General features: G+C 30.3%; 1 protein-coding gene across 1 annotated transcript in view; it reads right to left on the reverse strand.

Moving 5' to 3' along the window:
• Positions 1 to 3,552: 3,552 nt before the first annotated feature.
• The window catches only part of LOC139841654 (uncharacterized), a 54,485-nt gene continuing 40,603 nt past the window's right edge, over positions 3,553 to 17,434 (reverse strand). The window contains exon 4 of the mRNA XM_071831862.1: positions 3,553 to 3,650. Within this exon, the coding sequence (XP_071687963.1) occupies positions 3,553 to 3,650 (98 nt within the window). The remainder of the gene's footprint in view (positions 3,651 to 17,434) is intronic.

A 17,434-nucleotide genomic window follows, 5' to 3' on the forward strand; every position in this document is an offset into this window, starting at 1 on the left:
AACGCAACATTCACACAATACAAAACACAATACTACTAGTACCTTCGAACAAGTGAAGTCCCGTCATTAGACTAGACCATACAAAACCCCCGAGTACCCGAGCCCCACCATTGGACTCATCACTAAGACATCGTACACTATATGTAGTATAATAATATATACATATACGTATAACGCAATAACAAGTCAACCTACACCCTAGGAGACTAGCAGCAGAACAACGTCCAAGTTCACCTACTTACATTAGGCACTATATATCTAAGGCACTAATTTACATAGGAAATAAGGCCCCACATAATCACACTTTGGAAAAACACAAGTCCTAGTTAGTCACTACTCTAAGGCACTAACAAATCTCAATCCGACCCGTATTCCTACAAGTCCCGCAAATAATGCACAAACGTCAATAAGTCTAAGACTAGACACCTATACCAAGGTCACCTAATTCTCTTAGACTATGCTCTGATACCACTTGTAACGCCCTCAAATTCATTTACCAAAAAACACGACATATTTTTTTTGTTTTTAAAGTAGTTTCCTATGCGTGCCGCGCGCTAATGCGTAAGACAATTTCATAAGTTGACAACTGGGCAGACCACCAGCGACATGCCATTTACACGGCGCGCAGACCAAAGCGCAGCGTGCAGACCAAAGCGCGACGCACTTTAAAGCTAGAAAACAGATTCAGCCCATTTTAAACATGACATACCATATTCACCCCACACCAAGTTTCGTTAACCCCACACCAAAACCAACAATTTTCAATATTAAATACCCGGGTTTTAATCGACGAAAGTATATTACAACCCTCGGGACTCCAATGACCCATGAATACAAGACGTGACTAATTCGACCCATTTATTTGTTTAGAGGAGTTATGATTCTATAACCCAACCCGATACCAAGAGCATAATATCGGGAACTACCAAATCCCCAATCCTCGTCTAGATTTCCAAAATCTAATCCTCCAAGCTTAAGCAACGTCTATCAACCCTAGTCTAGCAACTAGGTAACTCCGCAACAACGATACATATAAAAAGGTAAACAACATGAGGGGTAAGCATAAAGCTTAGTGAATGCAATAATTATACATATACATATACAATTTACCTACTTGCACCCACTTACACAAACACGCATAATTCCGGCATATCAATGCATACAAGCTAGCATTTTCAAACGTATAAACTAGCATCATCATTAGCACATAATCTCAATAAAATAAATGCTATATACTAAACAGCACACAACTATTGATGTTCACAACATCCGTTAGTATTCAATACTAGCCCCGCGAATGGTATCGTCAACATCGAACTTAAATCCCATCCGCCCTACTTAATGTGGTATCGTCATTATCGAACTTAAAACCCACATATGAGGTATCGTCAACATCGAACTTTAAACCCTTATCACACATCACTACAATAGTGGTATGACATCGTCAACATTGAACTTTAAATCCATACATAAGGTATATTCACCATCGAAATTTAAACCCTCATCACACATCACTACAATAGTGGTATGGCATCGTCAACATCGAACTTTAAACCCTCATCAAACAATAACACACACAAGGATATGGTATGGTTACACCGAACTTTAAACCCATATCCCACAAGTAAATAAACAGCATACATACATATATAATTATTCCACTCACCTCGTGAACTTGAGCATTACAAACCACGCGCAAAATCTCCACTAAACGCAACCGAGCAAGCTTTTAGCTATAATACACATATATGTATACAACACAATCAACATACATTCTCTACAAGAGAATTCGACGACAACGCCCTTAACCAAGGGTTTATACCTACCTCACAATCCGCCCATTTAGACACCTATGAGTGGACTTCACCAATTACCACTACGGGTGGTAATTCCGACCCATTCAAACAAGTACAAACTAACCCAATTTATACTTGACACCATTTAGACCAACCTAGATCTTAGCACTAAATTACTACTTATGTAGTAATTACTTCAAACGTCATTTACACCAAAACCCCAACACGTACAATATTGACCCATATTGCCTTTGACCACGTTTGACTTATGTTAAAATACCATTTTAACCAAAAATTACTTCCCACGATTACTTTCATTAAAAAACGTCACTTAACACTTAAAAAAGTGTTGAACATCCATTTATCCAAAATTAGTGTCATTTCCAACTTCGACTCAATCAAAGTCAATTCATTTTGACACAATTCATAAAAACACTCATAATCACTAACGACTAGTGATTATATTTTTAAAACAACAATTAACACCTAAACCAAGTACTTACATACTTGATTCAATAAAACTTCACTCAAAACACCCACATGACCCATTTTGACCCAAAATGGAGTTTTCAACAAAATCAACTTACATACAAACTCAAGAACACTAAATCACAAGTAATCTGGTGTTTAATGAACACATGCGGCTTTAGGGCCCACGGCGCGGCTTAAAACTAAAAATCACGCCCGACACTTTTCAACATACCTCTCCATCAGCTCACGTTTTAGCCCGCGACGCGGCTCAATGCTGTATCTGATTCTGATTTTGAAGTTCAGGGATTGAAGTTGTCTGACTCTGATTCTGATGTAAATTCTGAAAATGCATAAGTGTTAAGTTCACTATTAGGGGCGCTTTCTGATGGACACATTTACTGACACTTTCAGGAACATTTTCTAATGCACAAAATTCAGGATCTTACACAAGTAGAGTGAATCGAATAATAGATTGTTGGATTAAGTGTTAATTAACCCTAAAATCTTGTTATTTAATCATTAAGCATGGCAAACAAGTGTATTAAAATATAGCAGATTCAAAACAGTTTAAATAATCATCACAGAAACTTAGTTTATACAGATCTGGAAAAACAAGAAACTGCACAAAATTAAGCCCGAAGCCGGCGACTTTGTCTAAGTCAAGCAGGCGGTTTGGACTGTGGAAGCCGACGGCTTCATCTAATTCCCAGACAAAGTTTAATTTTCGTCTATGCAACCACTATAAACGTTTAGTTCATAATGGTAGGCGAACAATAATTAAAAACAGTAAATAAAATGAAAGAGCAAAAGTAAAATAGAATAGACATGTACTTAAAGGTAAATTGAAGATAAAAATTGAGTTAAAACTTGATTACAAAGTTGGAACTTGAATAAAAACCCTAAAAACCAAAGAGTTTTCGTATTTTGTTGAAAACCTTAATTAATAAACGAAACTGTATATACAAACTGTAACAAATGGCCTATATTTAAAGTGTTTAAACTCGGTGGCCTAAGCCGGCGGCTTCCCTTGATCGGTTACTCCTTCTCCAAGTTTAACTTAATCTGAAAGCCCGAAAATGCGTCTTTGTACTTGGCCAAGCCCGCGGCTTAGATGGCAAGCGGCGGCTTCAGTGATCCGCAATCTTTCTGATTTTGTTACCTTTTTTAGCTATTTCTTGGGTTTTAAGTACACGAAACTGGAACTAAGTCGGCGGCTTAGATGTCAAGCCAGCGGCTTCATTGACTCTTCTTCAAATCATTCATTTTCTGTGTTTTTCTAGACTGTTCAAGAATATTCTGGAATTTCTTCACCTAGCCGGCGGGTTCCAGGCCTCATGTCGGCGGCTTCATCCATTTTTCTGCAACTTTTATCTGTTTTTAATCCTGTTTAATACATAACTCAAACATAAACATTAAAAATACCCGTTTCCTCATTTTTACCCATTTTGGTGTGTTTAAGTGTTAAATTGTCTTTAAAATACCAAGATAACTCCTTAAAATGTTATTAAAAACTGGTATAATTTAGGAGGTATCAGTGTTTAAGCTTTAGAAAGTCTGTTACTGGTTTCTCCATTTTTTTTGTGGCTTGGTGTCTTGAAAGAGTAAGAAACAAGCCGTTGTATCCAGATCTTCCACAGAATCTGATTACAGGGCTATGGCATCTATTACATGTGAGGTTATGTGGATTTTAAAATTTTTGAATGATATCAAAATCAAAAATCTTTTACCTTTTAATCTTCAGTGTGACAACAGGTCTGCTATTCAAATAGCAGCAAACCCTGTTTTTCATGAAAGAATAAAACACTTTGAAATTGATTTACACATTGTGAGAGATAAGCGTAATTCTGTAATAATTAAAATTGTTAATATTGATTCTGAAGATCAAATTACTGACATTTTCACTAAGGGTTTGGGTATTAGCCAACACTCTTACTTATGTAATAAACTTGGGCTTATTGATTTATTTCAGGCTTAGATTGAGGGGGATGTTAAAAATATTCAATCATAAGCCTGAATTGTGACAACCCGAAAATTTCCAACCAAATTTAAACTTTAATCTTTATATATTTCTGACACGATAAGCAATATTTGTTAAGTTAAATTTCAAGAATTTTAAACTATGTTCATACATTCATTCAACCTCGACCAAGTTCCAACGATTCACGAACCATTAAACGAATATGATTATATATGTATATGTGTATATATATTATAACTTGAAATGTAAACAAAATATTAGATTAAATACTTTATATGATTGTATCTGTTTCAAAATGTTTATCAATGGAATTAGAAGATAAGATCAAATGATTGAATTATCAGATATATTGAATTATGATTACAAGTCTCTGTTGAAAGGCCCACGTTGATTTGAGAAATCTTTCCATTTTAACAATATTCGGAAAATGGTAAAGTGATTTATAAATAAGAACAAATTGTCAATCATTGAGAACTAGACAAAGGATAGTGGAAGATTGAATCTCATAAAGACTCGATTGATCTATTTAGTTTCAAACATACAAAAACGTTTTCAGTTTAAAAATAACTTTATTATTAAAACGTATATAACTTTTATAAATATCTAGAACCACTTTTGACAACTCATTACTTAACTAGTATGATAAATATAAAGATAACGATATTTATATTTTATTTTATTAAATATATATATGACAATTTAAATTAATATTATATATATTTATACGCGTATTATACGTATATAGTTTTATACTTTTACTATACTTAAACTTTACCTATACTTTATTGTTACTTTACTTTAACTTTAATAATTCACTTTAATAATTCATACTTTAATAATTCACTTTAATAATTCATACTTTAATAATTCACTTTAATAATTCATACTTTAATAATTCACTTTAATAATTCATACTTTAATAATTCACTTTAATAATTCATACTTTAATAATTCACTTTAATAATTCAAAAATCTTTTATAAATAGAATTCAATAGGTTTCATTATTTCATAGAAACTTGAAAATATTTTTCTCTAAACTCTCTCAATCGATTTACATATATATATTTACTCTGTATTATTTCAAGATATTATTAGTATACATAAAATATTACGACGGAGTGCTGTCCGAGTGATTTCGAATTTTTTTTTCGAGTAGGATAGGATTAAGGAAATTATGGGTTATAGCTTTGGAGGTGATTGAGTATGGTTCATGGGTATGCTCGTGAGGTCAATATAGTGTTTATCATTTCCGTTGCGTCTACGTACCTTCCCTGCAATATTGAATCTCAATATTGATACGTGAGTACCCATAATTTAACTTTTACATACTAATAGTGTATCCCTGACTAGTGCTCGAGTATTTAGGATTATGCATGCTTGTACTTTTGATATTGCCCTTAGACAGGTTAGGTTGAATCTTGAATTAGTTACACTTGCGGTTGAGATAAGGTATAAGATATGCATGTCCTTGGAAAGCTAGCAAAAAATTAAGAACTTTTCCTTTAGATATCGAATGGTTTCGATAAACGGACTAGAAGTTATAATCAATTGAATTTTCGATATTTTTATTAAAAATGATTATTATTATCGTCGTTTTTATCGTCGTTCTAGTTTTATCTTATTATTATCAATATTATTATCTTTATCAATAAAAGGGATTTATCATTAAAAATTGTTATTTTTTTTATTATTACTCTCGTTATTATTATTAAAGTTATAATTAGTATTATTATTATTATCCAATTATTATTATTATTATTATTATTATTAGTATTATTATTATTATTATTATCATTATTAATATATATATCATTATTTAAAAATGGTTATTGTTATTGTTATTATTATTATTACTATATTATCATTAAGATAATTATTAGTATTATCGTTAATAATGTTATAGTAACAATCATTATTAATATTAGTGTAATTAAAACAAATATTTGTAACACCTAATTATTTTGATTACTATTATTATCATTATTATGAACACAATATAAAAGACGATTAAAAGCTATTAAACGAAACGATTAGAAAAATAATGAGTAAGAGTATCATGATGAAATTAAAATATTATAAGATATTGATTTAGATAAAATTATCGTTCTTATTATTTTTATCATTACTATTATTATTAAAAGTATCGTTAGTATTAAAACTATCATTTTAACAAAAATTATCATTTTAATAGAAATGTCATTGTTACTATAAAATATCATTATTATTATTATTTTAAATAGAATTATTATTTTAAAGATAATATTAAAAATTATCGTAAATATTAAAGTTATCATAATTAGAATTATCGTTTTATCATAATGTCATCTTAGTAATTATAAATATTGATATTTTTATAATAATAATTATTATTACAAAATAATACAACTTTTACTTACTATCATTATCAGTTACAAAATAATACAACTTTTACTTACAAAATAATACAACTTTTGACATGGAGACACGGTCGAAGTCCAGACTCACAATGCATCCTAACGACTTAACAGTTAGACACACTAATGCAGACATGGTTCGCTAAGACCACCTCTCTGATACCAACTGTAGAGACCCGTCCTAATCCATCCGGATGAAGTCCATATCGATTATAAACGATTCACAACAGTTGGTTACATCGCGAGGTACTTGACCTCTATATGATACATTTTACAAACATTGCATTCATTTTTGAAAAGACAATCTTCCATTACATCGAAAGTTGACGGCATGCATACCATTTCATAATATATCTAACTATAATTGACTTAATAATAATCTTGATGAACTCGAATGCAATGTCTTTTGAAATATATCATGTATGACTCCAAATAATGTCTCTAAAATGAGCAAATGCACAGCGGAAGATTTCTTTCGTACCTGAGAATAAACATGCTTTAAAGTGTCAACCAAAAGGTTGGTGAGTTTATTAGTTTAACATAAATAATCATTCTATAATTTTAATAGACCACAAGATTTCATATTTCCATTTCTCATAAGCATACGTCCCATGCATAGAGACAAAAATATCATTCATATGGATTGAACACCTGGTAACCGACATTCACAATATATATATATAAGAATATCCCCATCATTCCGGGATCCTCCATCGGACATGATATAAATTTCAAAGTACTAAAGCATCCGGTACTTTGGATGGGGCTTGTTGGGCCCGATAGATCTATCTTTAGAGTTCGCGTCAATTAGGGTGTCTGTTCCCTAATTCTTAGATTACCAGACTTAATAAAAAGGGCATATTCAATTTCAATCATTCATCCATATAATGTAGTTTCAATTACTTGTGTCTATTTCATAAAACAGTTATAAAAACAGCGCATGTATTCTCAGTCCCAAAATATATATTGCGAAAGCATTTAAAAAGGGAATAATGAAACTCACCTAATGTATTTTGTAGTAAAAATACATATGACTATATTGAACAATGCAGGGTTGGCCTCGGATTCACAAACCTATATCATTCATTTATATATTAATACAGATAATCTCATAATTCCATTTATTAATCATACGATGTTTATTTAAGTATTTTAATTATATTATACACAATTCTATTTAAGATATATATATATATATATATATATATATATATATATATATATATATATATATATATATATATATATATATATATATATATATATATATATATATATATATATTTTACTTATATATATTATATTTTCAATTATGTGTTACATATATTTATTTTGTAAAATAGTTAATATTTTTACATGTAGTTATATTAATATATATATAATTAGTTAGTATTATATCAAAAATCAGTAAGTTATTATAGGTAGTAGTTATATAATTAATGTCAATATGTTCATTATAATATCTTATTTAATATTAATATAATTATTTTATGTACCAAATATATTTTTATGTATCTAATATTTATTTGATAAAATAATGTTAATAATGATAATAAGAATAATAGTAATAATAATAATAATAAAAATAAGAATCATGTTAATGATGAAAATAATAATAATAGTGATAATTTTTAATAATAATACTAATAATCTTAATAATTTAATAAAAATACTTATAATGATGTTAGTAGTAGTAATATTAATTATAATAATAACAGTAATAATATTAAAAAAATATATAAACTACCTTAAGGGTATAATAAAATAAAACCGCCTCTGCCAAGACTTGAACTTGCGACTTCTCGTTAACCCAACATAACCCTAACCACCTGATCTAGTTTGCTTGTCTTGATTTAATACCCACAATAGTTATATAAACCCGTTTTCTGTTTCGAGCCTGAAGAGTCCAGTAACACTTGTCCCAACAGCCCAATCACCTTTAACCCAACCTGTGCAGCTATTTATAAAAAAATATACTGCAGTAGCCTAGGTTCGAACCCACGACCTCCTGCTCCAACTGAAACACCCTTAACCATTGTGCTACCAATTTATTTCAGTTTTTAATTACGATCCAAAATCTATTTAACTCATGTATCCCAGTTTCCTAATGATCATTAACACTTTGTAAATAAAATATATAAAGAACGTTTAGGAGAATAGGGTGTCAGCCATTGAAGCTCCAATTTGTCCCACTTGCACAACTGAATCCGAAATTTTTGCAATGCTTTTCATAAAGTAATTTTTTTTAATACACCCCAATTGATAACTTTAGATTATAATATATATATGACCCATAATCTTTAATATATTAGTTTTCATTATCTTCCTCCTTTATTAACATCTTATATCATTACAGTACATCGTTCTCAATTAAACTGAAAATACGCATAGGTGCAACAGTCGTTCAATGTAGTTCTCCAACAGAAAACAAAATAAAAACAGTTGATGGAGGATGATTGGTGGTGGTTCGAAGAAGGTGGGGTTTAATGGTCCGAACATAACTAAAACAGAAAGGATAGTAGCCACGGTTTTGCGGTGGCAATCGATTTATTCTAAACAGACAAATAGATGCAATAGTCATGATTGTGTGTGGAGGATGGTGATGTTAATTTGTAGCTTGTACAGGTGTGGTAACAATGTTTATAGTAGCTGTAGCAGAAATCGGTTGTAATAGGTGATGGTTTTCGTGGATTGTAAACATAGAAAATAAACTAAAGTGTAGCATTCATGGTATCTAACGGCTTCTAACTATAGCAGTGTATGATAATATCCATTCGATGGTTTTGGTTGTAACCTAAATAGAAATAGGAACTTACCTAGTAGCAAATAGGATGTTGGTATGGATGGCCGTGAGGTCTTGGTAACAAGATGGTGGAGTTTTAAAATAATGGTGATGATATGGGTTGTGATGGCGTTCGCGTATTAAAACAGAAAGCAAGGGTAATGATTTGGTGATCGTGGGTGTTGAAGATTGACGATGGTGGTGGTGGGTTTCATTAAGAAAGGTGGTGATCGGAGGTCGTTGTTTTGTTCTTAAATTGAAACTGAAAAAGAAACTTCAAAGGTGATAACCTTGGTGATCGAATACGTGGGTTTGAGGTGTTTATTTACGTTTGATTTTTAGAATGGAAAAAGATAGGTAGCAGTTGTACATTGGATTTCTTTCAGACATATTATCATATCCAAATTTAATATTTTACGTAACAAAACAACAATAACCTACCCCCACTCCTTATTGTCGAGGTTATTAAAATCAAATGCAGCCATCGCAGGTGACCCCATTTGGTGTAAATTGATGATTGATATAGCACTATAGTAGATTGGGTGTTGTTTTGTAATGTAAAGGTGTTGACAGATTATCACAATCAGATAGTAAAAAGAAAGAAGGAAACAATTAAAGATATAAAAGTTGATGGTGATCTTTAACAACCGATATGATTAATTTGTACTGAAGAATCAATTTAACACAGTATGAAAATAACGCGTAACAACTTCTGGTCTTCCAAATCCTATATGTATGGTTTTTATATATAATAATATTAATATATATTGAATTAGTATTTATAATCATATTAATAATACTTAAAATACTAATAATGATCATAAAAATAATAATAATGATAATAATATTATTGATTTAATACTTAATAATTAGTAATTAATAATTAAATAATTTAATAATTATATTAATAATAATACGAAATACAATTAATTAATAATAATGATAACGAAAATAATAACGTTAATATAATAATGATATTTTAACTTGTATTATATTTTATCAATTTGCAATATTTAATAATCATATATTAAATGATAACCTTTATTGAATATTTATTATTTATAAATTCTATATATGTATATTACAATATACGTTACATATGATAATAATTGTAAATAGGGAATCATATATATTTATATATATTCATATCTATATATACATATTTATTTACAAACAAATGTTCGTGAATCGCCGGACATTGTCAAAGGTTAAATGAATCAATGAACATAGTTCCAAAATTTTCGACACTCAGGATAATAGACTTTGCTTATCGTGTCAGAATACTATAAAGATTAAGTTTAAATTTGGTCGGAAATTCCCGGGTCGTCACAGTACCTACCCGTTAAAGAAATTTCGTCCCGAAATTTGAGTGAGGTGGTCATGGCTAACAATAAAAATGTTTTCATGACGAATATGAGTTAATAAATAGAATTTTATCACTGGGTGTAACCTGGATAAAATAATTCGATTATTTAAAACGTACGAGTGAAACTATCACCAAAGAGTGAAATAAATAAATAAAGTTTCGTCTTAACTTTTGACCTTGTCACATTTGAATTTCGGAATTTAAGGGATATAAAAGAAAATCTTGAAAATCTATAAGATCTGATTCTTCGGGATTTATGGAAATTAAGATCTCTTTAATTAAATGCGATCATCTATCTTGATTACCCTGTCGGATATTTCACTATAAATCCACTCCCTTCGATTCTTCATTTTTACAACTCCAACTTTGTATTCTTTCTCCTTCAATTCAAATTTTCAAAACATTCGTCAATATGCTTCATCCAGTTCTAATCCCCGATATCTTCCTAATTTATCATTTACGCCATTCTTCTTTTCAATCTTCCACTAGAAAAATCTGTTTGCTTTTAATATTACCTTGGGGTGATACTATTCTTAATTCAACCGTGTTTTTATATTGCTATTCATATTAATATCCACAGTTTGTAATTTCTGTGTTGTTGTCGGGTTTCATATCTTTCCTTATGTTTCGGAGCTCTTTGCCTTTTTCTTCTCTTCCCGACCTCTAGTAAAGCGAGTAACGGTCCAGAATTCGTAAGTATGTTGTTTCAAATAAACTTAATGTTCTAATCAAGAAAGAACGTAATAGCACGATTTGATTTGTCAAATTACCAGAATCACTGAGAATAGAACTATCAAGAATATATTTTCTTGATATGTTCAGAGGTTAATTATAATGAAATAGTTATGTAACATGACACATGATGATGGTATGATCTACTGTGAACCATCATCACGTTTCATTAGAAACTCAGCATGACTTACTGTAATATAATCACGTTGGCCGGGCATCATTATATTATACTAACCCATGCTTCAATTCCCAACACTTCTCCACAATTCATTCATAATTTATACTTAGATTTTACTGAAGTTTCCAATATAATGGAATACAGAAAACATGAAGAGGTAGATAATTTCGGACAAGAATATTTATGAAAATATCCTCAGAAATATCGAAGATATTTATGATGATATTTTGGAATTTCTAAGTTCGAAAGTTGATGAAGAAAAAAATTTCCAAGATTTTAACATGACTTCGGAGCAAGATATTCTCTAAAGATTTCATCGGATCCAGAATTACCTGGATTCTTTGAATATAGGGTTTGGTCCTTGTATTTGTCCTTGGTCTCCTTCATGGTTAGCTCAATCCATTTTTCAGTACCAAATTTTCTATCGAGCGTTCCCAACACTTCATTCGTTATCATCAAACTCTTGGCCATTTAGTGTAGTGACCCGAACTTTTCCATGTTTATATATATATTAAATGAAATTATTATTTACATGATTAAGTGTTTCCAACATGTTAAGCAATAAAACTTGTTAAGACTTGATTAATTGAAATAGGTTTCATATAGACAATTGACCACCCAAGTTGACCGGTGATTCACGAACGTTAAAACTTGTAAAAATTATACGATGACATATATATGGTTATATATATAGTTAACATGATTTTATTATAAGTATGTATCTCATTAGGTATTTTAACAATGAGTTATATACATAAAAATGAGACTATTAATTTAAGAAACTCGAAAACGATATATATAACGATTATCGTTATAACAACGTCTTACTAGGTACATATGAATCATATTAAGATATTGATACACTTGGTTAATTATATTAAATGATAAGTAAATATATTATTAAGTGTATTAACAATAAAATACATATGTAAAAATAAGACTACTAACTTAATGATTTCGAAACGAGACATATATGTAACGATTATCGTTGTAACGACATTTAACTGTATATATATCATACTAAGATATATTATATATCATAATATCATGATAATTTAACAATTTAACATCTCATTTGTTATAATAAATAATGGGTTAACAACATTCAACAAGATCGTTAACCTAAAGGTTTCAAAACAACATTTACATGTAACGACTAACGATGACTTAACGACTCAGTTAAAATGTATATACATGTAGTGTTTTAATATGTATTCATACACTTTTGAAAGACTCTAAGACACTTATCAAAATACTTCTACTTAATAAAAATGCTTACAATTACATCCTCGTTCAGTTTCATCAACAATTCTACTCGTATGCACCCGTATTCGTACTCGTACAATACACAGCTTTTAGATGTATGTACTATTGGTATATACACTCCAATGATCAGCTCTTATCAGCCCATGTGAGTCACCTAACACATGTGGGAACCATCATTTGGCAACTAGCATGAAATATCTCATAAAATTACAAAAATATGAGTAATCATTCATGACTTATTTACATGAAAACAAAATTACATATCCTTTATATCTAATCCATACACCAACGACCAAAAACACCTACAAACACTTTCATTCTTCAATTTTCTTCATCTAATTGATCTCTCTCAAGTTCTATCTTCAAGTTCTAAGTGTTCTTCATAAATTCCAAAAGTTCTAGTTTCATAAAATCAAGAATACTTCCAAGATTGCAAGTTTACTTCCAAGTTTTCTAAATCCGTTCCAAGTAATCATCCAAGATCAAGAAACCTTTGTTACTTAAAGTAGATTATCTTTCTAATACAAGGTAATAATCATATTCAAACTTTAATTCAATTTCTATAACTATAACAATCTTATTTCGAGTGGAAATCTTACTTGAAATTGTTTTCGTGTCATGATTCTGCTTCAAGAACTTTCAAGCCATCCAAGGATCCTTTGAAGCTAGATCTATTTTTCTCATTTCCGGTAGGTTTATCCAAGGAACTTGAGGTAGTAATGATGTTCATAACATCATTCAATTCATACATATAAAGCTATCTTATTCGAAGGTTTAAACTTGTAATCACTAGAACATAGTTTAGTTAATTCTAAACTTGTTCGCAAATAAAAGTTAATCCTTCTAACTTGACTTTTAAAATCAACTAAACACATGTTCTATATCTATATGATATGCTAACTTAATGATTTAAAACCTGGAAACATGAAAAACACCGTAAAATCGGATTTACGCCGTCGTAGTAACACCGCGGGTTGTTTTGGGTTAGTTAATTAAAAACTATGATAAACTTTGATTTAAAAGTTGTTATTCTGGGAAAAAGATTTTTATTATGAACATGAAACTATATCAAAAAATTATGATTAAACTCAAAGTGGAAGTATGTTTTCTAAAATGGTCATCTAGACGTCGTTCTTTCGACTGAAATGACTACCTTTACAAAAATGACTTGTAACTTATTTTTCCGACTATAAACCTATACTTTTTCTGTTTAGATTCATAAAATAGAGTTCAATATGAAACCATAGCAATTTTATTCACTCAAAACGGATTTAAAATGAAGAAGTTATGGGTAAAACAAGATTGGATAATTTTTCTCATTTTAGCTACGTGAAAATTGGTAACAAATCTATTCCAACCATAACTTAATCAACTTGTATTGTATATTATGTAATCTTGAGATACCATAGACATGTATACAATGTTTCGACCTATCATGTCGACACATCTATATATATTTCGGAACAACCATAGACACTCTATATGTAAATGTTGGAGTTAGCTATACAGGGTTGAGGTTGATTCCAAAATATATATAGTTTGAGTTGTGATCAATACTGAGATACGTATACACTGGGTCGTGGATTGATTCAAGATAATATTTATCGATTTATTTCTGTACATCTAACTGTCGACAACTAGTTGTAGGTTACTAACGAGGACAGCTGACTTAATAAAATTAAAACATCAAAATATATTAAAAGTGTTGTAAATATATTTTGAATATACTTTGATATATATGTATATATTGTTATAGGTTCGTGAATCAACCAGTGGCCAAGTCTTACTTCCCGACGAAGTAAAAATCTGTGAAAGTGAGTTATAGTCCCACTTTTAAAATCTAATATTTTTGGGATGAGAATACATGCAGGTTTTATAAATGATTTACAAAATAGACACAAGTACGTGAAACTACATTCTATGGTTGAATTATCGAAATCGAATATGCCCCTTTTTATTAAGTCTGGTAATCTAAGAATTAGGGAACAGACACCCTAATTGACGCGAATCCTAAACATAGATCTATTGGGCCTAACAAACCCCATCCAAAGTACCGGATGCTTTAGTACTTCGAAATTTATATCATATCCGAAGGGTGTCCCGGAATGATGGGGATATTCTTATATATGCATCTTGTTAATGTCGGTTACCAGGTGTTCACCATATGAATGATTTTTATCTCTATGTATGGGATGTGTATTGAAATATGAAATCTTGTGGTCTATTGTTACGATTTGAAATATATAGGTTAAACCTATAACTCACCAACATTTTTGTTGACGTTTAAAGCATGTTTATTCTCAGGTGAATACTAAGAGCTTCCGCTGTTGCATACTAAAATAAGAACAAGATTTGGAGTCCATGTTTGTATGATATTGTGTAAAAACTGCATTCAAGAAACTGATTTCAATGCAACATATTTGTATTGTAAACCATTATGTAATGGTCGTGTGTAAACAGGATATTTTAGATTATCAATATTTGATAATCTACGTAAAGCTTTTTAAATCTTTATTTATAAAATAAAGGTTATGGTTTGTTTTAAAAATGAATGCAGTCTTTGAAAAACGTCTCATATAGAGGTCAAAACCTCGCAACGAAATCAATTAATATGGAACGTTTTTAATCAATAAGAACGGGACATTTCATTTAGGCTATCTACAATTTTACTGTTTCCTCTGCATTTAATGCTACCATATCTGAATCATCGGTTATCAACCCGAGGTAATTTCAAAAGAATTGTGTTTTTAGATGATTAAACGCTGATGGTAATATGATGGAATATAAAAGGTTTTCTGGTAACAATAAATGACTACGTATATATTCCGAGGTTATAATAAGGTTGTTTAAAAAGAAAAGTCGAAATTGATTTGCTGGAGCTGTGACAATATAGGTTAATCCGAATGAAATTCGAAGTTGATTTGCTAAAGCTGTGACAAAATTGGCTACTTGGAAGAGGGATTGTAAAGTTATTTTTGGTAATAACAACGCCAAAGGAGATAGCACAGATACATGTTAAACGTTTACTCAGGTTCCGAGTGTTTTCAAGTGCATAACTATATGCATCGATCTTTTCTTCCGTAGATGAAGTGCGGTTGGTTCATCCCTTAGATTGAGATGTTTTCAAGAATCATGAAAGGTTTGAGCGCAGATTGTAATTGTCAAGATACAAATGAGGTTTAAGATGAAATCAAGTGGCAAACTTGAAGAATTGTTTAGTTTCATATGTTATAATCAATATTTTAATTCATTTTAATTGTCCAATGTTATTAGTCCACAGTCGATAGTCCACAGTTGACAGTGCAATCATTCATATATAGTTTAATATATAATATTCGAATTAATTAATACATGTCGTGACCCGTATACGTCTCAGACTCGATCACAACTCAAACTATATATATTATTGTAGAATCAATCTCAACCCTGTATAGAGAACTCGATCATTACTGCATATAGAGTGTCTATGGTGATTCCAAATAATATATAAAGATGCGTCTATATGATATGTCAAAACCTTGTATACGTGTCCCGATATTTAAAGTGCGTAAAATAAATAATAGAAAATTAAATAACGATAAATAAAGTGCGTAAAGTAAATAACAGAAATTTAATGACGATAAATAAAATTGCGAGAATGTAATTTGCAATAAAATAAATTGCGATAAACAAAATGTAATCAGTTAGCTAGGAACAGTTAGCTAGGATTTTGTTAGCATGGATTCTTAACAAAATTTCTAATAGTTAATTTGTTTGTTTCTAACAAATTTTATTTTGTCCAATGTTTTCTTCATTATGCCACTTGTCGGATTCTGATAGGTAAAAATCCAAATATGAAATTGAATGAAAATGGTTATTCTGTGATGAACGGATTCGTATAGCTGTGGTTGCAAGTAGGAGAGTAAATGACTGTTGAATCAGATTCGAAGAACGTACAATGTAACTTATTAATGTGAAATTTAAATATTCCTCGGGTATTACCTATCCGTTAAAATTTTTTCACCATTAACAGTTTGTACAAGTGAATTTTTAATTACAATCTTTATGAAAACATATATACATATATATTTTCTTCAGATGTATTCATGGATTTAATGAGTTAATATGATATTAAACTCATTTTCTTTTCGGTTGGAACTAGAATAAATAATCTCTAAAACTTTAGAGATTACATATTCGTCATGTCGAACGAAGATAAATGAGGTAGAACGATACGTAGAACGAAGATCATACTCAAAGTACAGATGATGATATTGAAGCTTGGATTGTTGATGGTACTGGTGCTGTTATTGATGGTACTGTTGGTGTCGGTGATGTTGCTGAAGCTGGTACATTTTGCACCATATTCTCCGAGTTGATTATTCGAGCGCGAAGTTCGTTGACTTATTACTTCAGGATGATTGTCGGTCGGAACGAGCGGATGAATAAGGTTCAGAATTGTGGATAGAATATAATCTTGTCGAGTTACCCT

The sequence above is a fragment of the Rutidosis leptorrhynchoides genome, chromosome 4 (assembly GCF_046630445.1).
Source record: "Rutidosis leptorrhynchoides isolate AG116_Rl617_1_P2 chromosome 4, CSIRO_AGI_Rlap_v1, whole genome shotgun sequence".
Lineage (NCBI taxonomy): Eukaryota > Viridiplantae > Streptophyta > Magnoliopsida > Asterales > Asteraceae > Rutidosis > Rutidosis leptorrhynchoides.